The sequence below is a fragment of the Sinohyriopsis cumingii genome, chromosome 1 (assembly GCF_028554795.1).
Source record: "Sinohyriopsis cumingii isolate HCF-2022 chromosome 1, ASM2855479v2, whole genome shotgun sequence".
NCBI lineage: Eukaryota > Metazoa > Mollusca > Bivalvia > Unionida > Unionidae > Sinohyriopsis > Sinohyriopsis cumingii.
In genome coordinates this window covers 110,281,040-110,307,872 of record NC_142961.1, presented here as the reverse complement: position 1 = coordinate 110,307,872, position 26,833 = coordinate 110,281,040, and the positions used below count along the sequence as shown (strand labels likewise).

The 26,833-nt window shown below is 36.4% G+C and overlaps 1 protein-coding gene and 1 pseudogene across 3 annotated transcripts in view; both read left to right on the top strand.

The window, feature by feature from the left end:
- Positions 1-26,833, top strand: part of LOC149807593 (acetyl-coenzyme A synthetase, cytoplasmic-like) — a 68,331-nt gene that overhangs the window by 17,866 nt on the left and 23,632 nt on the right. For all 3 annotated transcript variants that reach the window (XR_016423024.1, XM_089968571.1, XM_089968584.1), the window contains 4 exons: positions 3,678-3,750; positions 8,232-8,307; positions 12,283-12,522; positions 19,546-19,738. Coding sequence is in view for 2 of the 3 variants with exons in the window: in XM_089968571.1 (XP_089824697.1) it covers positions 3,678-3,750; positions 8,232-8,307; positions 12,283-12,522; positions 19,546-19,738 (582 nt within the window). In the remaining variant the exon portion in view is untranslated. The remainder of the gene's footprint in view (positions 1-3,677; positions 3,751-8,231; positions 8,308-12,282; positions 12,523-19,545; positions 19,739-26,833) is intronic.
- LOC149807594 (uncharacterized) lies at positions 15,599-16,481 on the top strand (annotated as a pseudogene).

Below are 26,833 nucleotides of genomic sequence, written 5' to 3'. Positions count from 1 at the left end.
TCTCTCTCTCTCTCTATTCATGATCAGTCTTACTTGAGAAAAAAAAACAATCAGGGAATTTAATTAAAAAATTATTTACAAGACAAATGATAGCATCTGACAGCTGTCATTGAACGCTTAAAGCACTGTGAAAAAGGTTAGGATCAGATATATATAATACTGATATTGTGAAAATAACCCACTATAGAGTAATATACCACAACGTCCTATTTATAAACCAATCTATTTTAAAACTTTATTAGGTGATAGTTTTCTTAAATAGGCAATTGTAATTAGGTTTTTGTCTACATATCCCTACATTTTCCCCATGATTGGTAACTTTATTTTATATATCACATAGGAATACTGTTTGACAAATGTTAGAGAATATAAATGAAGGTTTCATCATGAAAATGAAAATAAAGCATATCTTCCTAGCCAATGTTTAATTAGGCAATCCTATGAAATGTTTAATTAGACCATCCTAGCCAATGTTTAATTAGGCAAATCCTAGCCAATGTTTAATTAGGCAATCCTATCCAATGTTTAATTAGACAATCCTAGCCAATGTTTAATTAGGCAATCCTAGCCAGTGTTTAATTAGGCAATCCTAGCCAATGTTTAATTAGACAATCCTAGCCAATGTTTAATTAGGCAATCCTAGCCAATGTTTAATTAGGCAATCCTAGCTAATGTTTAAATAGGCAATCCTAGCCAATGTTTAATTAGGCAATCCTAGCCAATGTTTAATTAGACCATCCTAGCCAATGTTTAATTAGGCAAATCCTAGCCAATGTTTTATTAGGCAATCCTAGCCAATGTTTAATTAGACAATCCTAGCCAATGTTTAATTAGGCAATCCTAGCCAGTGTTTAATTAGGCAATCCTAGCCAATGTTTAATTAGGCAATCCTAGCCAATGTTTAATCAGACAATCCTAGCCAATGTTTAATTAGGCAATCCTAGCCAATGTTTAATTAGGCAATCCTAGCTAATGTTTAAATAGGCAATCCTAGCCAATGTTTAATTAGGCAATCCTAGCCAATGTTTAATTAGACCATCCTAGCCAATGTTTAATTAGGCAATCCTAACCAATTTTTAATTAAGGCAATGGATAATGAAACAATTGTCCTCTATTATGCATCTGTAGTGATGTAGTTACTTCTCAAGTTTGTTATAAACCTGAGTTACTTGCATTCATTAATCGTAGTCACGTGAAATTTAAAATGATGTTTTAATGTTCTAACGTAACTTGTAATCAGACATGTATGATACATATATTTGAAGTCATTGCATAATTTGTAATCAGTTTAGCCGCCTCAAATCTGCAGTACCAAAAGTGACTAGACAGATTCGTTTCGTTATAGCCTCATTGCCACCGTTACGTGCAAAATGTTGTATTGGCCAAATCATCTGAATAATACTGAATATTGAAAGATATTAGTCCTAAATAAACAGCATTATTAGTTATTCAATTAACTTTTATTCCCAATTGTTGCTCCGTTGATGCATTTCGGGTTGTTTGAATTTATTGACAATTTAAAGACGAAGGTGCCTTCTTTAGACAGTGATTGCTCAGTATTTTCATTATTTAATGCCGCTTTTCTAGTATTTTTCATTTGCATACGTTCCTCTGCCACAATAATTTAAAGCGGATATACGCTTGCTACTTCACGAATACGAAAGGAAAACAAATCATCTTTTTTGTTTATATCATATAGACAAAGATCATTAACTCTTGCCCATTACCTCCCCTTGCCGCCACCACGCGTCGCTATTTTTAAAGCTTCGCTGTCATACAATCAACACCTTACGAGACACCTCATGAAGATCCATGCTAATATCGATTTGAATTTAAGCCACCAAATCCAAGAATTTGGATTTATATTGTATATAACCATTCTTCAACAGGTGGTATACATCACTTTAAAAAAAAATTTTTTTTAATCATTTCCTTAATTTGTCACATTCACATAGATTATGTGTGTATATCATACTATCGTTCGTGCATGTTGTGATTCACGTTTTCGCGCGCACTGGGTGATGTTTTAGGGACTTATTACCACGATGTTTTCTTCATTTATCCGTTTTTTCACGATATTTTGTCTTTGCATTGCATGTAGTAAATGTACTTCGTCTTTACCATGCTGTATTTGCGTCATAAGGTCAAAAAATGCGTGATCCTCTATTTTGCAGAAGTCGGTCAAAAACAAAGAAAAGAAAAAAACAGACGTATTAAGTGTTCATCCTAAGACAGATTCTCTTGCAGGCCTTGTGGTGAACATAGCTGACCCCATTCCCATAGTGCAACGTACACAACCAACAGCCACTATCACATCTGTGGTAATGAGGGAGCAAAACGCTGCGGTTTTGCCGCCACAACAATCCATGACATCCATCGATTTACAGAAGCGTCGACTAACTAACACATGAGATGACAATGAAGTTAATAAATTCCGGCCAATTTTGCCCCTTAATCCCTCTATTTTGCTTCCACGTGTAATTCGGACAAATGGGAAGTGCAAACCCCGTCATTTATAGACAGTCCAGTGGGCACAATTACCCCCGCATATCTGATTTTGACCTACGAACCGGTAAGTCCGGGCACATGAGGTTTTTTTAATACGAATCCATGCTGTACTACGGTGTCGCTGTTAGGAGCCGTCCTGGCCTTCTAACTAGCGGAGCCATATTAGTAATGGGATCTTACTGATATATACGTCGGTTTAGTCGTGCATACGGCTCCATCTCTCTACAACTAGCGGGATCTTAGTGATGAATCAGTCCGTCTGGCCGGGCCTTCGACATCACAAACTTACCTTGACGTGAATTTTAGTGATATATCCGTCCATCTAGCCATGACCACAGCTCAACCAGTACCGCTGCACCTTCTTCAGCACGGCCTGCTGAGTCCTGATTATTATCCCTGCAAACCAGCCGGTACAACAATTCGTCTGTCAGAGCCGACGTCGACTTATCTTATGTTCACAGCTTACCCGCCAGGAAGTTATCGTGACATATATAGAGATGATAGAAATACACCATCGATGCCGACGGGGATGGTTTATCCGGATATGGAGGCAGACCCTGCTAATACACAAAGTGAGTGTGCAGAACCCCGCTGAGTCATACCAGAGAATTATAAATAATGGTACTAGCAGCTGCCTCGATTGGTTCCAAGAATTAAGAGGTTAGTGTTAGGACTGGTCGGCCTGGTGTCAGGATAATGTGACTGGGTAGGACAGGATGCTATATGTATGCGGCATGATGCCCAAGGGATGCCTAAGTGCACGACATCACTTTAAACTGCCACACTGCAGACGTAGTAGCGATATGACTATAAAACTGTTACGACTACGTTAAAATTACAACACACACACACACACACACACACACACACACACACACACACACACACACACACATATTCTTCTGATGTTAATGTGATCGGAGAACGTATTGAGAATCCTCGTTTTTATATCAACCATTTTAAAAACTAGCGACACCTGGAGATGGCGAGGCTAGTTATAGGCAAGAGTTATGGCCCTTAGTATGAGCTAGAAGAGACGAGTTTTCGTCATTTTGCCAGGGCTGGATTCGGAAGGTAGTAGGCCTATATCCAGCTAACGTTAATGCAATCGGATAAGTATTCTCGAAGAAATATTATGTACTCAAAAATTTGCTTTCTTTGTTTGGTAGTTTGCTGGTTTTTCACCAGAATCACTAGCTGACAGAATCCAGAATGCTAAGTGCAGGTTCTTGCTAACGGCAGGTATGAATCTCCATTGTATTAAATGGAACATGTTTTCATTAATTTTGCATGCAGTCTAATTTTGACGAACTATCAATCCTAAAGGCATATTATTTTCTTTTGTCCGCCGACTTTGCGCGAAAAATGGGGGACATAGTATCCACGATTCCGTCCGTCCATCCGTCATTTTTTGTTTTCCGCTTTAACGTTTAACTTCTTCAGATCAAAGGATGAAACTTTTAATGCTCGCGCGTCGAGTTCCTCACTTGGTGTCCTGTCATTAAGGTAAAAGTCACGGCGCAGTATTTCAAGTCTTCTAACACACTTTCCTTTCCACTCTAACTTTAAGGTCATTTGGGATTAAGAAATTATACTTGGGATACTTATGTATCAGCATTTGGGATTAACGAATCAAATTTCGGATACTTGTAAGTCACATGCTACACAGGATCTTATATTCAAGGTCAAGGTCATGTCTCAACATTTTAAGTTTCTTTCACACTTTCAAGCCATTCGAGATTAAAGGATGAAAATTATTATCTTTATACAGCATTACAGAATCCTATCTTTATTATTACGGTCTCTGCTCAATATTAAAAAAAAAAAAAAAAAAAAAACTTTTTCCTCGTACTTTCCATTCTGCTCTACAAGATCAGAACTATTTCAGAAAAAGGAATCAAACATCCGAAGGAGTTGGAATGGGAAAGAATTATTCGTGCTTGCTTTTTCTGGAGTTTATCAGTTTTTGATAGATTATAATTTCACGTGTTTCCCCATATGATACAACTTTAGTCTCTCCGTGGCAGTATATATCCAGAAAGAAAAATAAATTCAAGCCACTGGGGAGGTAGACAGTTTCACAGTAAATTTAAAAGAGTAATTCTTTTGACGAACATTGCACATAGGCAATCGATATATGAATCCTAATTGTGGTATTAATCAATGCATATATCAAGAATTTGTTTCCTTTAACACTAGACAAGACTGAGCCATTTTCAGTGAGAAGTAAATATATGGCTCTATATCGAATATGCAATGTTCTGATTGTCACACGTTACGTTATAGATGGCCTGATATACTTTCTGTTTTGATTATGATTTGAATCAAAATTATATTTCCCCGTACAAACAACATGTAATCTGTTAATGAGATAAGATGTAATGAGCGTCGAATGGTCAAGCAAATCGAATGCTTTTTTTATTAAAAAAAAATCAATGAAGATTTCGCCAGTAAGTTAACTGGACTCGTCTGCTAATAACCACTTGTCTGTAAATTTAAGTTTCTCGAGGCAGTTTGGCATAAAATGTTTTGTTTTTTCTTTAGAAACCCGAGTGTGGCGTATGAAGGAGTTGATACTTGTAAAGAGATCCGAAAAGATGCTGCTGACATGTTTTACAATACTTTTGTTTAGAGTACAGGTAGAATAGATAGGGCTTCATAGTGAGATAGGTATTTCAATTCATTTTCCTTTCGAAAACTTTAGGTAATTTCAGTGACTATGGGATTTATCGAAAATGACACTATATTCTGCATTTGTTTCAATAAATTGTAGATTGACACAATCGAAACGTTCAGAATTTTGGGGTGAATTCAAGCCGAACCAGCTCAATTTGTAGTGTATATTTAAGTGATAATATAAACAGTGTAAGACAATATAAACTGGGATCTATTGCAACTAACATGATCAAGCATTTATAAAGGCAGTAACTTTATCTGTGTTAGAATCTGTAAAATTAGACCTATCAAGTGTCTGGGAAATATTGCTAAACAGGAGGTTCATTTGGTTTGCAGCATCGTAATCGTTGGACCAACTGGTGCAAGTATATATAATCTATAATTTCACATGGACTTGGAAAAACTGGTTTCGTAGGAACTATTTCTTGCCCGTGATTCCAGATGGATCTGTTATCAGTTTGAGATAATTGCCTCTTTGAACAGGAGCTTTTGTTTCACAGTGAAGGATATATTCAGCCATAAACAATAATAGGCAACGTGTTATCGTTGAGCTTCAGCGATTGTGCTAGGATATCATCCTGATTGTTTTAATCGTTGACACTAGAATTTTCCAGTTAGTCACCAAAAGTAGCCCAATAAAAAAATGATTGATTAGTGGGTGTAACAGAGACGGGGTGCAATGTGGAATTTTCCGTTACACATCTTTCTTTATATAAACGTTTTTTTTTCTCATCCAATTTTTCGAAACAATGCTCACAAATATTTTTGCAAACAAAGGATAAAGATGACCATCGTAACCGATTATATTTCCAAGGTTCTTGTTATATTTAATCAACCATATTGAGGAAATCATAGCAGGTCTTTCAAGCATTTGAATCGGTTACAAAATCTAAATCTTAAAAGAGTCCAAAATCAGATGGCAAATTAATTTGACTGTTTACAAAAGAAAAGTATTTGTAGGCCATCTTAATTTCAGTACACCTGGAAGAATGCATGTCTTATTTCAAGTCGTTAATAATTTTACTTTGAAACTACATATGTGTCCCGCCTAACATGTATTGTTGCAAGCCACTGGTGACATACCGTTCCGTCTATATCAACTGTGACTGCATGTGCTGAGATTTCCTCGTTTTTCAATGACAACAAAATCGTCTTCAGATTATTAAAAGTGCCCGTTCTATCGATTGATTTGTGACTGTGATTGGAAGATAATGTTTGATTAGCTCATTCGAACAGCGAGAAAGGTCATGTTGGGTCATCCTGACGATAATAATTTACTCGCGCTCGCACATTTGCAACTTCGTTGTCAACCTCATATGCAAATCTAGAGTTGCAGTTCGGATCACTTCGGCTACCTACGCAATAAGGATTAACGAGAAGTTAATTTCATTAGTAACCTCTCTGTCAATCATATATATATATATATATATATATATATATATATATATATATATATATATATATATATATATATATATATATATATATATATGCTTAAAAATTATCTAACCTGTATGATAGTATTATTTGTATTAAAATAGTAATTCTGCCTACTATTATCAAGCATTCTTCTATAGGAATCCAGGGATAGCACTTTCCTTTCTGTCTGGGGGTATGTATGTATGTATATATATATATATATATATATATATATATATATATATATATATATATATATATATATATATATATATATATATATATATATATATATATATATATATATATATATATGTGTGTGTGTGTGTGTGTGCAATAAATGTGTAGAAGAATTTTCAGCAAATTTTATTTCTTTTTTCGCTTCTTTCAAAATAAGAATTATGGATTTAACTACCAGAGATGATGTGTTGAATTAACTTTTTGGGATCTCTGGTGGCCGAGTGGTCTAAAGCGCCCGCCTTTACCGATCACTACCATCTCACTTCTGTCTGCGTGGGTTCGAGTCTCGGGCTCGGCCAGTGTGGGTATGTAAGAAATTTGCATGCAGCTTCAAGTGGGTTTGTTTCTTCTTTCCTGGACTTTCTAGGGTTCGTCCTCCCTGATTATAAAGTACTTTCCATCTTGGAAATTTAACGACAGTCTGAAATGCAGGCAAAGAGACACACAAGATTATTCATAGAATGCATTCGTGGTTCATTTCTCACCTATCGCTCTGTCCTCCGCGTTTTGCAATTGCGTTCTCCGTTTCCTTCAAGTTAATTTATCATGTTGTTTGTGTTCATTCTGCATTTCATTTGCGTTTATTCTGCATTCTGCGTACGTTTATTTTGTATTCTGTTTGCATTAAGTTCTCGTTCACTAGTAAAATGACCAATTTCAGGTCTGTAACCCTAAACAAGCATACAAAAAAGAATAATGCAAAAGGTCAAATAGTTAAAATAAAGTCATATATATATATATATATATATATATATATATATATATATATATATATATATATATATATATATATTCCAAGACTTTCTCTACTGAAGCATCCTTCATTAGTCTCCTCTTACGAAATCAGGTCGCATCAAGCCATTTGTATACACAGGACCCATAACTGTAAGTCTAATTTTGCCCCCCCACCCACCCACCCACCCCACCCCAAAAAAAAAAATTCAAGATTAAACTTGACCTAGGTTTTTGGAAACATAAAGTGTCACGCCCTTAAATCCTTTGAAAGTTATTGGGTGGAAACAAAACTTCGTGATTGATGGGCAGATGAGACCAGACAGACAAACAGACATGAGTAACACTGTATATCCACCTCCTTGAAAAATTGTAGTGGCGTCACGATGTACGTAGGAGTCGTGATATTATCTGGTAGTCCAACAATATTGAACTTTTCTTTCTTACAATTAACTTTACCTCTTAACTTAAACGATTGCAAATGATAGAACATTTATCATTACTCGAGTTTTGAATAAATCAGTTAATAAGTATAAAAACATGTTAAGAATTCTTTCTCACCAGATGATTGTATTTGCATATATATATACATAAAACATAAATGATTTATAAGATTATAAGACGTTTGTAATGTAGTTGTGGACTTTTGTTAACAGATGGAGTGTGGCGAGGAACAAAGTTACTTAATCTGAAGGATATCTCAGATGAAGCCATTGCAAAGTGCCATCAGCAGTAAGTAATCATCATCTTTTATAGCCTACCTCCATGTAAAGCTATGGTTAGGATTACAGCTGGTGACCAAGCAATGACAGAACAGACCAAGCCATTGCAAAGTGCCATCAGCAGTAAGTAATGTCAATATCACCCTTATTATGCCGCCATCAAATATAAGGGGGCCAAAGAGAAGAGGTAAGGGAGACATCTTTGGGTCAGCTTGTCGCACATTTGTTTACTTAATATCTCCTGATTTCTGTGAGAAATCGTCATGAATCTTCGCATGTTTTTGTATCATGACAAAACATTGTGAAGTGCAAAATATATAATCTGTCTGATTAGTACAGTCAGAGTCACGATCATTTTTATGAGCTCATCTGGCTTTAAGACCAAGTGAGTTTATGGTATTGCCCTGTGTCCGTCATCGGTCATCCATCTGTCAATATTTGTTTGTTACCATTCTGGAGGACACGATTTTTTACGATTTTGACCATAATTTGGATTATAGGTTTATAACATCAACATCGACATATCGGATGAGTTCTAAATGAGTGAGATGCATGCATACTAATGAGGTCATCTTGGTAGTGATTGGCTGAGAATGAAAACACTATGAAAGCCATCTTTCTGATCTGATTTTGACTAGGTGAATATACTAATATCAAAAAGCTCCTTATAATATTAGATAAGATTAAAACATACACAATTATAAAATTACGAAACAATTAAAATGAAATTATAAAAAGAAAAACATGCTGACAATAATTAAGGAAGTCAACATTACTAAGTCTTGAAGTCTCTTCTTCTAGTCGAAATGGGTGATTTTTAAGAGCACTCTTGTATGAGATCACAGTATTCCTGTGTTAAGATCTACGGACAATTCATTCCATGTAGCTGGGCCCTGACTTCACGATAACCAAGAGATGCACATAACATGAGAGATCCACGCATATTGACGATGTGACCTTGTATCTGATTGGCGGAACTTGTCATCACGTGTATTTATGACCCGGTTTAGTGTAAACGTGGTACAGAGAATTAAATCAACAAGGTCTTGGATGGGCACATGCACGAATAAATCAAGGCATACTGATGAGGGGACCTTGCGTCTGATTGGCTTATATTGCTGGCACTCTGGTTGATATTTCTGACTGGATTTTATCAACTTTAGTAAATAGGTTTATATCATCAAGATATCCAATAACCTTTATTATGAGCAAAATCTGCGAAAATGAACAAAATTCAGCTGAGTTGTAAATAGTTCTCAGCTGATTTATTTCCAAACTCAGACCATCCAATAAAAAAAGCATTCTCATGGCGTGCGAACATTTATTAATAGGGGCCCCGGGTGGTTGTGTGGTCTAAGGCACTTGCATTACACCTCTTTCTGCGTGTGTTTGAGTCTCGGGCTCGGCCAATGTGGGTATGTGAGAAAGCTCGCCTATAGTCTACCATGGGTCGGTGGTTCTTCCCGGGGTTTTCCCGGGCTCGTCCTCCACCAGATGAAGTGGCTGCTATGTAGAGAAGAGTGATACGATTTTCCACCTATTATCATGCTTTGCTTATCGCTATATCGATCACAGTGTTATTTTCCGGATCGAGCAAACAATAAAATACAATATGAAATTAATGCATTGAATAACAGAGATCTGAGCATAGATAATGAATAAAACAACATGAGCCCCTGTATGTAAAATATAACAATTTAATCAATTACTTAAAAAATGAGATTGAATACGACATTTAAATGGTACACTTTCTCTCAGAAACAGAATTACAAAATTTATACGAAATGCAATTAGCCGTTTTATTATTCTGATTAAACAAACGTCATCACATAATCGAGTGAATGATGATCGAACTTATTTTGTTCAGCTTGTGGGCATAGCCTTGTAGCTTCCGGTCATCTCAAATTCAATGTCGGTGGCAGCTCAGTTTCCGTACTCCTTTTCCTTTTCTCTCTATCTCTCCAGCCTCTTCCGGTTATCAACCATAAATTGGCTGTCTGCTGTCTTTTCCAACTACGTGGTGCACGTATGGAACACTTTTTTCCACTTTCTGTCTTTTCGAGACTCGCTCTTTCTACATAATCAAATATTCCTCTTTATCTGGTTCTGGGTCTCTCAGATTCTTCCAGACCCCGTCCCTTGGACGATTTATTTAACGATACAAATTATTTGCTCAGAGTCCATCAGACTTCCCTTTCGGCAGAAAAACTTGAACTGAAGAATTTCGCAAGGGAAATTACTTACAACGCTGAATTTCGGCTTGGAAACACCCCCTCCTCGTCTAGCTTAGTCAATCAGGTTTAACTTTCTCCAACAGCCAAAATTATAACACTCCCATCGAAGTCAGAATAATTGTCTCTAGTCCGCCTTTACTAATAACTATTCCTGAAAATTTAATTTTATGACACCTATTGTCACAATGATTGTTTCCTGTTTGTCTCAACTTTGTCATTTTCCTCTACGTGACCTTATGCTAACATTTTCTCTTATATCTGTCTGCCGTTATCCAAACGGACTCTAATTAAAATTCAATCATGCCCCCAGACAGAGCATATCCCATCCTTTGCAGGGCAGTAACTTATTGCAAGCCTAGTCAATGCGTCAATTTTAATGATTCCGTGTCACGCTGACCACGACAAAATATGTTGCGACAAAACATCTACAAATATTTTGCACCATTACAATCCTACCTATTTCCTCGTGGGTTCGAGCCTCGGCCTCGATCAATTGGGCTATGTGAGAAAGCTCGCCAGTAGCTTCCCGTGGGTCTTTGGTTTTTCCTTGGTTCCTCCACCTCCAGGTAAACTGACTGCCACGTATAGCTATCACGTGCTGAAAAATGGCGTTAGGCCCACAACAACAACATTTGCTTATATGTTTCTTTATTGACAATTTTAACGGAAATGTCCAAAGGCAGAGTTCAGTTATAAACATAACCAATTTTGTTTTGTGCATGCAAGTCCACGTCGCCAGGACCTCTCCACATTAGTGTTTGTACTTCAGAAAGTTCCCTTAACATCCACCTTCTTATGCGTATGCTGCTCCAGGTGTGACTCATTTGTTTGTAATATATGTTATTAAGGTGTGAGTACCTGGTTTATTAGATGTCATGAGATTGTTTTCTCTGTTTAGTAAATGCACAAATAATGCAGAGTGAGGTATGAAATATGTGTTGCGGTCGACGTCGATTACATTTAGCACCGAAATGAAGGATACATTCACTGTTAATATTTTTATTAATAATTTTAAAATAATTAGGATAGAAAAGGGAAAGCGTGAAAGCCCATGCCCACTGATGACAAACAGTATCACGATCTTAAACTTTGCAATACAGGATATATATGTTGATCTACTCATAGATGGTGTTCTTTGTTTCTCGTTCTAGTTTTATTTCTAAATAAGTCTATTAAAATATTTTTCCCAAGAAGATCAAACACACCGCAGTGCAAGAACATGTAGCATTATTCACTTTCTCCAGTTCAACATTCAGGTTGATGGAGTATTGTTTCTCATTTTCGTTTAACAAATGGTTTCTATTTTTAATCGTACCGGATCTGGTCCTTTTGGATGCATCCATCTCTTTGAGCTGTATAAATAATAATAATAATAATAATAATAATAATAATAATAATAATAATAATAATTATTATCATTATTATTATTATTATTATTATTATTATTATTATTATTATTATTATTAATGTTGTTGTTGTTGTTATTGTTGCTGCTGATAATGATGCTGTTGTTTTTATTGCTGATGTTATACCAAAATGCAGTATGAATATGGATTCTATGATATTCAGTCAGAACCAAGTAAATATGCAGCCGTAATGAAGTATAATTCAATTATGTATTAAATTACAATAAATATGGACTCAATTATGGATAACACGAAAAAATAGCGGGTTCCTGAGGCTTCCTATTAACTTGTTTTTCTGTAGTATTAGTAATAGTAGTAGTAGTAGCAGTAGTATTTTTACTGTAGTGGCCATGAGGTTGAAAAGTGTGTAGTTGTGCGTCATTTGAGTCCCGCTGAGGATCAAATTGTGGAGGAAGATGGAGATTCCGTGGGAGAAAATTTTGCTAAAAGGCCGGCTCGTCAACCTCGCATCAAGTGGCATCATGATCGTGACCTTTGGTGGCATGAGTTGATGGAGAAAGCCAGTGATGAATGTGACATAGTCTGGGTGGATGCTGAGGACCCTCTGTTTATGCTTTACACAAGGTATCTGGTTTCTGTTTCAATAAACAACATACATTTATGCACAAAACATTTTTAAATCTTGTACATGATAAAATAATATTGTGTTTAAAGATAGCCTCTATTTTCTTAATTTACAAATATTTTTATATTTCCTCGTACCATTTGAAATCAATGTTTTGATTTGGTTAATTGGCTAAGGATGTTTTTGGACTGTTCTTATTTATTGAAATAAAAGTATACTTCCTTACTCGAAACGGCGATATTGACCGAATCGTGCATAACAGCAGCAAAACACAATGTGTAAACTAATACGGGAAAAAGAATAACAATAATTTCTAAGGAATGACGAAATCGTAATTTGTTATTAAAATAGGGTTGAACTTCTTAGCAGATTTATTCATTGCCAATGAAATTATAACCTATTAGGTAAATTATACAAGCTCACTATCGCCATGTAACCGTTAAAAGAAAATAGCATGTAGCCCCTCCCCCCAATAATAAAATGTAATCACCTTTATTTATCTTGGGTGGGTTACTTAGCTAACAGCCAGATTATAGTTTTTGCCATGTGATTAAAACAAAAATGCACACAATTTAGCAAACAGTCTGCAAATTAAACACACGGTATAAATGAATACATATATAATTGAAGTTAATACAGATTGTGTATGCCTTCTATAGTCTTATCCCACATATTTATGAGCGCTACAACGTACTAATGCAGTTAAGATCAAAGAACATTATCATAAGCTCTCAGCCTAGGAATTTTTTCTCACATCAAAGATGACATCGCTTGTTCTTCTGCCATATAAAAAAGTGTTAAAGTCTAGTCATTCCGGTCAAGAACCATTGTTTTAATAAAAAGAAAACACAATGTAACTATAAACCTTACCGTTTCACAACTGTTGTTTGTGGGATTTACACCTATGGTCAAACCATGCCTGGTAAAAAACGTAGACCAGGGGTGGGCAAACTACGGCCCGCGGGCCACATGCGGCCCGTCAAGGGCTTTCATGCGGCCCGCAAGGGTTTTCATGTGGCCTAGGAACAAGTCATCATTCGCACTGACTCTGTTTATGTTACTCTGTTTATCAAATAAATGTGCTTCTTTTGAAGTTTAAGTTTAAGTTTTCAAATATTAACAACATATTAACAACTGAAAATTAATTATGATGTTATTTAAAAAAACCTTTTGTTTTTGCTATTTCAAATATTAATTATTTTACTTAATGAACTATGCGGCCCGCGACAAGGTGTAAATTTGTGTATGCGGCACTTGCACCGGAAAGTTTGCCCACCTCTGACGTAGACTTTCCCAGCTTCAAGATCAGAAAAGAAATTTTGAAAAGCACGCCATTTTAATAACACCTCTCTTGGAAACAGCACCGTTTCCACGACAACATGTTTCAAAAATTTTATATTTTTTACGAACTCGATGTTGTCGCTGTTTTTATGAACTGATATATTACCGGACACCTGTCCCTCGTTTTGACATGGAATGAATAATTAAAGACATGCTATGTGTGTACTTGACGGGTATGATATGAATATGAAATATTCCATCGATAAGTAAAAAATACAGCCATGGCGATTGGTATTACGGTAGTTGTTGCGAAGCTGGAGACAATATATAGCAATCATGAATATGAGCCACATCGCTTGCTCCCCAAACGATCTTTCTATACGATCATGATATATTGCTTTTTCACAGCATAGTTGGATTTTTGTGTAAAGAATAATTCCCGTGTAATTTGAATGCCTATTTTGATATTGTACAATGTTTCCTAATTTGTTGTCGGTAACAGCACCACTACACTCACACTCACAATACCTTTCGTTGGGATCGGTGCGGGTGAATCTTCAATAAGTAACTGGATTATTATTGTAGATCTATTTAATTTTTAGAGTAAAGACTGGAGGAAAACTGCCTCTTTTTAAGCCCACACACACATTTGCACATCTGATATGTGTTCCAAATGTATCAAGTACATGGTTCGAACAGTGTTTACAGAACACACAAACTTTGCATTAGTTGTACGCTTTCTATTTTTGGGCTGCCTCGCTTGGCGCTCAGCATTAAGAGGTTAGTGTTAGGACTGGTCGGCCTGGTGTCAGGATAATGTGACTGGGTGGGACATCATACTACATGTCTGCGGGATGATGCCCCACTGCTAGACTTCACTATAAACTGCCACACTGCAGACATCGTAGCGATATGACTGAAAAAGTGGTATAGCTACGTTAAATATCCCCAAAAACACACTTTCTATTTTTGGGCTGAGTATGTTACTTCGGAGAATGCCGCTCCAGCTGCAACATGCGAGCAGTTTTTAGAGTTATCCTGCTTCACTGTACATATTAAAGCATGTACTCATATACATACTATCAGAAATAATCGGCAAATTGCAATCGGCAATAACCTGAAGAAGTCTATAAAAAAAATTAAACTTCTTTTACAAGAATATTTCAACGGTGAATAACGACTCTCAGATGTATAAATTTTACCAATTGCCTGAATCTTTTCATGAACAATTTTGAAAGGTTGTAGTAGGGGCGGAAAGGCGGTGGGGCAGTTTGATCACTCTTAAAGGTGGTTGTGCATTTTCGGTATAATACGATAATTTGCAATACGATAAGAACATTTTTATTAAGTCGGCATTTAGTCACCTTGTAAATTGATGGTAGTCGGAATTTAATTAAATACTCACCCATGCCACTCTGGGTCGGCTGCCCCGATCTGCCCTTGAGAAAAGCTGTCAGTTTCCAATTGCTGGAATATGATCATACGAAGTATGCACACAAATGTAAAGTCGTGTGTAAAGGGACATAACTCTAATTATTTTGTTCACCTAAAACAAGAGGAAGTCTTATGTCAGATCCCTTTTCTTCTGGGATGACCTTGAACTTGTTATGCAAGATAATTTTCATTATGGTATAACCCTACGTGATAGAAAAATTGCATTTATAAAGATTGTATTTGCTGATGATATGATTGTAGTTGGTAAACCTCACAGGATTTGCAGCATAGTTGAATTTGTAACAATTATATTATAACAAAATGGGGTTTAGAAAAGAAATTAATACTCAGAAAATCAAAATGATTGTATTCATAAAACGAGCATCAATCATAGTCTCGGATAAATGAACCTATAATAGTAAACAGCCACAAGTTGGAGATGATTTTAACTTTTTAGGTACTGTTGATAATTATACTGGTAATGTTCCTTAAATCAAGACATTAGCTGGTAACGGTCTTAAAGATCTCAGCATCTTTATTGCCAATACACGCGGTCATAATTTGAAGTCAAAATATATTCATCAACTGTTTGACGCATTGGTCTAGTCTGTTTTTAGTTGTGCATGTGAAATTTGGGGATTTTCAAAATCAAAATAGACTGAACGTATATATTAAAAATGTAGCAAACATCTTTACGTTTTAAGTCCACCACATATATGGTGAACTACGACGATGCCGTCGTATATATCACGATCTGCACGAATTATTACGTTGTAGTGCTGAATTATAAATACTAAAAATATTACTTTTAAATATTTATACAGCGTGATATTAAATGATTGAAGCAACGGGTATATAAATTGGGTAAGTATTAATGTTAAAAATCTTTTAGGCCGAAAATGTAGCTTTTCACGTATTTGGAATGATACATCGGCTGCTAATACAAACAATTTTCATTTAATATATTAATAATGATTTCAAGATATATTCAATCATAAATGGAGAATAACATTTGGAAAGGTCGTGTTTTTTAAACATAAATGTTAAGCAATTATGTTTGAATTTTAAAAACTATTTGAACACTTTGTCTTCTAAACTTAGGACTACTATTGCTAAGTTGAGGTTATCATATCATCAACTACAAATTCAAACGGGACATTCTGCTCTAAATAGAATCAAACGAAATCACACATCTAACATAGTACAGGAATACTCATCCTCACGTAATACTCCATGGATCTAACATAGTATATGAATACTCATCCTCACGTAATACTCCATGCATCTATCATATTATATGAATACTCATCCTCACGTAATACTCCATGGATCTAACATAGTATATGAATACTCATCCTCACGTAATACTCCATTCATCTAACATAGTATATGAATACTCATCCTCACGTAATACTCCATGGATCTAACATAGTATATGAATACTCATCCTCACGTAATACTCCATGCATCTATCATATTATATGAATACTCATCCTCACGTAATACTCCATGGATCTAACATAGTATATGAATACTCATCCTCACGTAATACTCCATGGATCTAACATAGTATATGAATACTCATCCTCACGTAATACTCCATTCATCTAACATAGTATATGAATACTCATCCTCACGTAATACTCCATGCATCTATCATATTATATGAATACTCATCCTCACGTAATACTCCATGGATCTAACATAGTATATGAATACTCATCCTCACGTAATACTCCATGGATCTAACATAGTATATGAATACTCATCCTCACGTAATACTCCATTCATCTAACATATTATATGAATACTCATCCTCACGTAATACTCCATTCATCTAACATATTATATGAATACTCATCCTCACGTAATACTCCATGCATCTATCATATTATATGAATACTCATCCTCACGTAATACTCCATGGATCTAACATAGTATATGAATACTCATCCTCACGTAATACTCCATTCATCTAACATATTATATGAATACTCATCCTCACGTAATACTCCATGCATCTATCATATTATATGAATACTCATCCTCACGTAATACTCCATGGATCTAACATAGTATATGAATACTCATCCTCACGTAATACTCCATGCATCTATCATAGTATATGAATACTCATCCTCACGTAATACTCCATTCATCTAACATAGTATATGAATACTCATCCTCACGTAATACTCCATGCATCTATCATATTATATGAATTCTCATCCTCACGTAACAATCCATGCATCTATCATAGTATATGAATACTCATCCTCACGTAATAATCCATTCATCTAACAGAGTATAGGAGTACTCACATAATACTCCATATATCTAGCATAGTAAGCATACTCTACGTACGACTGGTTTTAAATGTTTCACTTTTTATGAGTTTTAAACTTGTATTTCTCATTCATAGATAGACCAGAAGTGGTATAGTTTAGGTCCGGAAAAAGTTTCTGTTCTGTTCGGTAACACTTTACAGCAATATTTAACACACCTAGAGTAATAGGGAACAATCAACATTAGTCTGCCTCATTCTCCAATGGCACATTAATTATTCATATTACGTCATAAATATTCACAGTATATCGTAATCATTCATGTCACGTGAGACACATATTTTTTAGAAAAGAGATTGTATTAATACCTTCAATACAATTTCAATGCGCGTGACTCCAAATTTCAGAAAAATAATATTTATTTTACCACAGTATCAAATATTTTTTAAAAATCTTCACAAATTTGATATTATGTGCTGCTGACGTTGCTTAAGCCTTCGTCCAAGATAATTTTGGTGAAAACACAAGACCTATATATTTGCAAAATTAAAATGTACCAAGTTGTGTCTCGTTAGACGACTAGTTTTCAATATTTCTTTAACGTTCTCCATTGCGAAATATAATTACTTTTGACTTCTCGGAGTTAACAACCATCCTGTTTGTGTTATAACAGCGTTCTGATATGGGTATATGCTGCAGAGATATATCACTGTAAAGGTGCAATTAGCTATATCATCAGCAAATAATAGTAATAAAAGATCGGGGACATTTTCTAATATAAATATACATCAACCACAATATTCTATCTGAAGCTGAATCAAATCGTTAATAATCATTGAAAATAATAGTGGATTCAAAACACATCCTTGTCTAGTCCTCAGCGTAAACTCAAAGTATTCGGTTAAACCTTCGCTCGACTTTACAGATGACAGCAAGCTAGAGTACATTGAATTTAAAAAGATTGACAAACTTCCCATTGATACATTTTCAAGCAAAGCGTGACCAGAATTTAGCATGTTGGATCTTGTCAAATTGGTTAAGAAATAAAAAATACCATAAGAACAGTAAAATCCATTTCTCACTTATATATATATATATCTATATATATATATATATATATATATATATATATATATATATATATATATATATATATATATATATATATATATATATATATATATATATATACACACACACATATACACATTTCAAAACAGAGTTGAAGATCAAACACAGAACATTAGTCAAAGATACTCTCCTAAAATTATTAGAATCCCATGAACTAGGACAAACACCATTATTAAAAAAATTGGTTAATCATAGCTACTATATATGGTGGGATAAACGTTGTACTACGCTTGAAAAAGTTCATTCATATTCCATCTGGGCCGCCAGCCTTTCCGGATTTGAAACATATTATACTTAAGCTTGTTGTGTGAATCTACATTTTCAGATAGGCTCATTTAAATTTCTGATATAAAGCAGTTGCAAAATTCGTGTAAATCGGTACCTAACAAATGATTGAGAATTTACCATAGTCATATAATTACAAATTTTATCAGCTTCATTTCTCTCAATGCTGTCAAAATATCGAAGTTGTCCTGCTAAATTCAATTTCAAAATATATTCCTTTTATGTAAGTTACACATCAACACACAAGATATTTAAATAGTACTTTTGCTTACAAGTCACGTCCAATTGCAGTTTGCAATGAGTAATCATTAGAACATACAACGCAGACCTTGATCTGCCTACACATTAAGCGACAGCATAAGAGTGCCTTTGAAGTTTGCAGTTGGACTCTGCGAGTATATACGGCAATTCAGCATCAGCAGACCTTACAGCGTAGGTAGAAATTGTGGGACATAATTCAGCGTCGTGTGGGCCTCACTTAATAGCATAGGTCACCTTCATGGTTTCAGTGAACAGCATTATTGCCCAAGAGTTTACAGGTGATTCTGACATTTCTTGACGTATCATAACATTGTGAAAGTCGTCTTTCTTTTTTATGATTCACAGTGGGTCAACAGGCAAACCCAAGGGTGTACTTCACACTGTGGGAGGTTACATGATCTACTCCTCCACCACCTTCAAATATGTTTTTGACTATCATCCAGACGATATATACTGGTGTACAGCAGATGTGGGGTGGATTACAGGCCACACCTATGTCACATATGGACCACTTATCAACGGGGCCACAGGAATTATTGTAAGTATACTCAGTGTTTAAGAATCACAAGAACGGCTTAATGGTATTATAATGTATCTTTTCTCATTTTCACACGTGTATGAACATGTTTTTCAGTGTAGAATAACGAAATGAAATATCTCTATCGTTTACTATACTGGTGATGTCTTTCAAACATACATTTGTGTAGCTCGGTAACCTTAGCTTATCCCGGTCGCGCAGCCTGTTCAGGCTTTCACCAGTATGCAACACAAAGCCAAAACAGAGTATGGGAAAAAACGAAGTGAAATAATACGAGACGGACAAACGTTGGGACGCTTGATGGCACTGTATACATAAATTAAAGCATGCCAATTTACACTAGTTCACGGTAAGCAATATCTGAAAATATATTAGTCACTTAGAGCGTTATAACATAAATTTAGCTGTCTGTCGTTATTGATGTCATAAACATTGTGACACCATATTATCCATAAGGACAACTCGTTCGCAAGAAAAGAGATCGGAAGTATGCATTTGATGTAATCAGTCTGCAATGGTGAGCACGTTTTACTCATTTTTCCCCAGACATATATCTGAAAAATTTTAATATTGGTTGAGTCAGGGCAGGTCCAGACCAACTTTTTGCTCCTTAAGTCCTTTGTTGTTGTGATATGTTTCTCTGTCTCATTTAATCGTAGGGATGGGAGTTGACTTTTTTTACCTGTTCACATTTACAGTGAACTTTATTGGATAAAGCCGACTGGCCATGGTAAGTGCTTGATGAAAATAACAGTGTTCGTTTATCGGTGGCGATGGCGACCACAGCTTCAGTTCTCTGTTGTCAAGCGCTGGGTTCAGATATAACTAGTAATGCCTATTCGAGCACGGAAACCTTTCCTGCATGTGGAACACACAGGAGTTGATATGGAAGTAAAGGTGCTGCCTGCTCTGGTCAATCGAGTGACACGTTTTCTCAGCGTCTTGGCAATCTGTGTTGTTCTGCTGCGCGGGGGCCAGATGTGATCTTTCTGCGCCAGGAGAGACGTTCTTGCGCAAGGGTCTCCAATGAAGCACTGTTGTTATGCAAGTTTTTCAAGAACATTTTCAGTGCAAACTTTTAACGCGTTTTTGTCCTCCAACAGCGCGCATTCCCTCACTGAGTTCACCAGAGAACATATGTTGTGGAATGCTTTCATCGGGCATGCGGACGAAGTGTCCTGTCCATCTAATTTGGGTTCTACTGCAGAAACTTGAAGATTGATGAGATGCCGTCCCTCGTGAGAACCTCGGTGTCAGGAATTATCATTATCCTGCGGAGACAGCTCATGTGGAATTGATTAGTTTCTCTTGAATGTCTGCTATAGACAGTCCACGTCTCGCTGGGATACTGGAGAGTGTTGAGCATTGCAGCATGGTACACTTTTAGTTTGGTGGTAAGGCTGATTCCTCTGCGTCCAGCACCTTCCCACGCAGTCTCCCAGAGGATAAGCTGGCTTTGGCAATTCTGATGTTGACCTCAGTGTCAGCAATTGACCTCAGTGTCAGTAATTTCTACCCTTAAGAGGTTGCTGCCCAGATAAATGAAGCTGTTGACAGCCTGAAGTTTCTAACCCTTTACTGTAATGCTCGGTTCGCCCAGAAGCAGGTTGGTATATGATTCCAGTCGTTTTTTTTGCTAAGGCCGTAGTTGTCGCATGCCTAAGCGAACCTATACATGCTGGTCTGCACGTCTTCCTCTGAGCTGACATTGATGGCGCAGTCTTCAGCAAAGTGGACGACTCTAATGAATGTTTCTTTCAACTTCATGAAAGCCTGTAGTCTCCTGGGGTTGAACAGCTTCCTGTCAGTCCAGTATATGACATGGCTGCCCACATGGCTGTTTTTGGAACGCATATGCGTGCGTGGCAGCGAACATCATGCTGTAGAGTGTGCGCATCATACTCAGCCTTGTTTAACGCCATTTGTGACATAGAAGGTATCAGAGGGTTTGCCGTCGTCCATTACATGGGCCATCATTCCGTCGTGGAACTGGCGAACGTATGTAATGAACCTGTTCGATCAGCCGCATTTTGCCATAATCTCCCAAAGTCTATATTTGCTGACTGTGTCAAATTACTTGGTTAGGCCAATAGAGGTTCTGAAGAGGTCTCTGTGTTGCTTCTGGTATTTTTCCTAGAGTTGTCGTGCAGCAAATATCATGTCGACTGTCCCTCGGCACGCGCGGAAACCACACTGGCGTTCTGGGAGTAGACCCTGCTCAAGAAGGATAGGAGAAAGAGTCTTCCCAGCAATTGACAGAAAGGAGATTCCTCTGTGGTTGTCGCAATATTGACAGTTGCTGTTTCTCTTGTAGAGGTTACTATAGAGGTATCTTTAAATTCTTGTGGGACCATTCATTAACTCTATATTGCATGGAAGAGTTATGTAAGCTGCTGAAGCAGTACAGGGCCCCCAGCTTTGTACACCTCGGCAGGTATAGCATCTGATCCAGGGAAATTTCCACAGGACAGCTGCTTGATGAATTTTTATAACCTCTTGCACATGAACGAGTGCCCATCGTGGCATTAGTTCCACTTGAGGCAAGCATTATGTGGTTTTGTTGTTGATGGATTGTGGATAGTTGAAGGCAGCGCTGAAGTGCTTGTTGTTACATCTGTACTGAGCAGGGACGAGGACACAGATTCCTGGGGTCCGTAGACAGCTTTCATGACATCACTAAAGTGCTTTGCGTCGTTTCTATCCGCAAAGGCCTGAATCGCGTCTGCTTTACTGCTGAGCCACGAGTTCTGCATCTTGCGAAGCTTCGCCTGAATTGTCCTGCGCATACTGGTGAAGGTTACCTTCTCTGAGGCTGATGAAGTTTGGTTCAGACGGTATCTGTGAAGGTGGTGTTTTTCTGCGAGCAGAGTCTTTATCTTGTGGTGGTTCTAATCGTGCCGTCTGTTCCAGATATAAGAAGGCGGTGGAGTAGACAGTGACTCTAAAGGAGGCCATATCCTGTGCATCTGTAGCAATGGCTGGCCAATCTGCAGGTTTTCCCGTTTGCTATCCAGGATCCTTAAAAGTCTTTCGGCAATTTAGCTATTTTTCAGCTTGTAGATGTTTGGTCTTTTTAAAGCATGTCTCTACCTACTTCAAACAATGTGTAACAACATACCTGTTGCTCAGTAAGTGTAGTGAATAGTAGGCTTATTAGGTCATTAGCCTCCCTTTTCATCCAAGTAATTGTGACAGAGTTATCAGGTGTTCTGATTCATGTAATAATAACAGTGTCAGGTAGTTATGCCAGTACGTAACAATTGATAATGGGCAACCATCCTCGATGCCAGCTGCATTAATACTGAAAAAGAGGTATATGCCCTTTTGCAGTGAATCGACCTTTAAGAAGACTGAAACGGAAACAAAGTGCATTGGCACAAAGCAGTGTGTTCAAATTTAGTGGTAGTTTAATCAATAAAAGTTTGATAAATTATGCCGGTCTGTGATAAGTAAAATTAAGCAGTAGTAAAGAAAATATCAATACTAATCCTCTAATTCATAACTTGAAGTTACAGCAGTTACAGTGCTTGTATTGTTTCCGGCAGCCTCATGATTTGCTCGATCCTTTTCATTTTTTTCTGGAGGGTGCCAGATAGGAAAGTATTCAGTTTGTGTCTTATTGTTGCTGAGGTTTACCAGTTTTCAAATGAATACAGAACAGTAGGTAGAACGATGGAGTTGAACAGTCAGAGCTTCGTAGTGGTACTGAGTATTTTTGGTATTCCAGAGTTTTGTTGCTCTTCAGAATGTGCTGATGCATTTCCAAATTCTGATCTTTTCATCAACCTGTGTGTTTCTAACTGCCTAAGTTGGTGAATGTGCCTACGTATTCTAATCCTTTCCCGTTGCAAATTATAGTATGTCTTTGTATTTTACCTATTGCCATAATTTTACGTTTTTCGCTGCTGATGTATAGTCTCGACTGCATGCTTGAGATAGTTGTGGTTGTATATTGTAGGTTCTTTTTCTGTCTCGAATATTGCAATATCGTCAGTAAAATCGAGAATCACGGCTTTCTATGGTATTCCATGTGAGCTATCTGTATGTTTCTGCTATATTATAAAATCAATGACTAGGAGGAAACATGTGGTGATAGGGTACATCCCTGACGTTCTCCTGTGAGAATAGGGCAGAAGTATGTTTATTCTGTTTCGAGCCTGATTCAGCATCTGGTGTCTTGGTACAGGTTTTAAGAATTATGTGAACTTTAGTGGTATGTCATTGAGTTCAGTGGTGTGCGAGATTGAATGGCGATAGGTACTGTCGAAGGTTTTCTTGAAGTCAACGAAGTATATTAGAAAGCTCTGTTTGCATTCAAGTTTGTTCTATAATGTGCATGATTGTATTATATTTGCTCGCTACATGAAACCGTCTTATTGTTCTCTTGAGATGTCGGGAACTGATTTGAGTCTCCTAAGGAGAAGAATAATTTAACTGATATGAAAATTAAGGTAGTGCCTCTGCAGTTGTTGCAATCGGAAAAATTCCCTTTTTGGGAAATTTTGGAAGTTGAATATCCATCCCTCAATTTATTTTGGTGCTATTTCTTCCCTCTAAGTTATATTTAAAAACAATGTAAATAATTTCTCTTCTAATTATCGTCCACCATATTTTAATCGCTCTTGAGGTGATGTTTCATAAACCTGGCATGTTCTTTTCTTAAGTTTGTTTATTGCCTCTTCCACTTCATTATCTCATCTATTCTATTACTGGGGTGTTGGACTGAAAAGCTGTAAAGTCATTGTGGGTTCCGGTTGGTTGAGAGTGTTTGTAAATTGTTCCGCCCAGCGCTGGTCTTGTTCTTCTTGAGTTTTGCAATAGTTTTCCCTCTTTTAATGTGATTGGTACATTCTGTGTTCTGCAGCTTCGTGTGAGTTTCTTGCTGATTCAGCATATTTTTTTCTAAATCACCAACCCTAGCTACTTCCTTTGCTTCTTTTGCTTCTTTTCTTTCGTCCTAAATCATTTTCTGTAACTTGTGAGTAAGCTTTATTCACCTTTGCATCACGTTTTCTAAATTTAAATTGCAGAGAAATGAGTAAAGATTTGTTTTACAAAATATCTCGAAGACGACTGATATACATGAAATACCGTACAACAGACAGTTGAGAAACTGGTTAACAAAAATACTAAAGATTTTTTAAAATAATATCACGATATTTAAAAGTAGAATTATCAGCTTTGGTCCTTCTAAGCTAATAGAACGGAAAACGAAATAATCAAATTTTGTAGACGTCGATATTACAACATGCTTAGCATAAATAAGTTCTCTCTGTGTGTGTGTGTGTGTGTGTGTGTGTGTGTGTGTGTGTGTGTGTGCTTGTTATATTTATACAAAATATGTCTTGTGCCTTAGAGCAGAATGTGGTTTCAGGGTGGATGGGGTTATATTTCAATTGTTTAGCGACTTTGAAAATTCTCATTAAAAGCACGTTGTGGATAAAAATTCTACCTGTTAACCTAAAATACCTAAAATCTTGTCTATTTTTCAAGTGGTGAAAAAAGTGTTTACTAGAATGGTGTTTTTTTCATAAGAACTACAATATTTACTCTTACGTTTCTAAGAATTTGAATGTAATGATTAGCTCAATATTGTACATATTGGTTATACATTAATCCGTTAAATATTGTAAACCACCCCACTATCCGGTTTCTAAGAGTTGAATATTAAGTTTTTTAAGATCACAAATATGAAACCAAACGTTAAAATCAATAATTTTAGTGGAATAATTGATTACAAAATTTCGGAAAGTATGCTAAAACCTTATATCACATATAAATGTCTTAGCAAAATTACGTAGTAAAAGCATGGATAATAACACATTAAAAACAGTGGGAAACGTATTAGCATATTAAATCAGTCTTCATACAGCTGCATTGTAAAGCTCACTGAAAGGTATGCTCCAGTTATGAAACTCTTGCAAAGAGGAAGTATGTATACCAAAGAACATGGTAAAAAGTTTTTGAACGACTTAACTACAGAAACTGGCCAGCCTGGAACTTATGCTTCCTAGAATACACATATTTGCTTGCACACAAAAAGCCTTCGGATCAACGATACATACGCTCCTTTCAAATTTAATAAGAGAAAAAACTGTATGTTATGAATGGAACGAGAAAGAACCACACAGGAGCCAAGTAAAAAATGAAAATGAAAGTGATCATAAATGTGCAAAAGTTGAAGAATGCGGGGTGATTTAATCACAAAAAGCTTAATTGCGCCTGTAGATTCAAACAAAGAATTTAAGTAAAATATAATGAAACGCCACACAAGGATAAAATACTTTATGCTTAAAGGGGGGCGGATATGCAATCCTAAGTGAAACAAATTTTAGCACTGAATTGAAAAAACTTAGATATATAGAATTATTATTTGGCCCTAAGTATGCAGTAGTATCAGACTGGGATAAGAGTAAGTAAGCAACAATAAATGATCTATCTTGTTTGTCCTACAGATTTCTCCCCAACAAACTGCCTTGACCAATATCTGCTGGTACATAATGTCACGACACGTATGGGTCTAAGCAGTTTGCTGTTAAACCTGACTTATAAGCAAGTATATATGGTAAGCAACAAGCCAGTTACACAAAAGGATAGACCTAATAAGCTCCTACCTTGAGTAGTACCCTAATTATAGTTTCCTAAGTCTCCTAATGACATTATTTATTCTGGCATTGCCATGTTCTTCTTTATCATTTACATTGAATCTTTTTGTAAAAGTTTGTATTTAAAATCTTTTTTAAATTACGTTTTAATTTCACACAAGAAAATCTTGATCACATCTAAGAAATAAAATAAAAGGTTTAGGCAAGGAACTCTGACTGTTTGACGATGCGTGAGATCATGGGTTCGATCCCCGGCCGATTCATACCAGAGACTTAAAAAAATGGTACTAACAGCTGCCTCGCTTTGCGTTCAGCATTAAGAGGTTAGTGTTAGGACTGGTCGGCCTGGTGTCAGGATAATGTGACTGGGTGGGACATCATGCTACATGTCTGCGGCATGATGCCCCAGTGCTAGACATCACTATAAACTGCCACATTGCAGACATCGTAGCGATTTGACTGAAAAATTGTTAAAGCTACGTTAAAAATC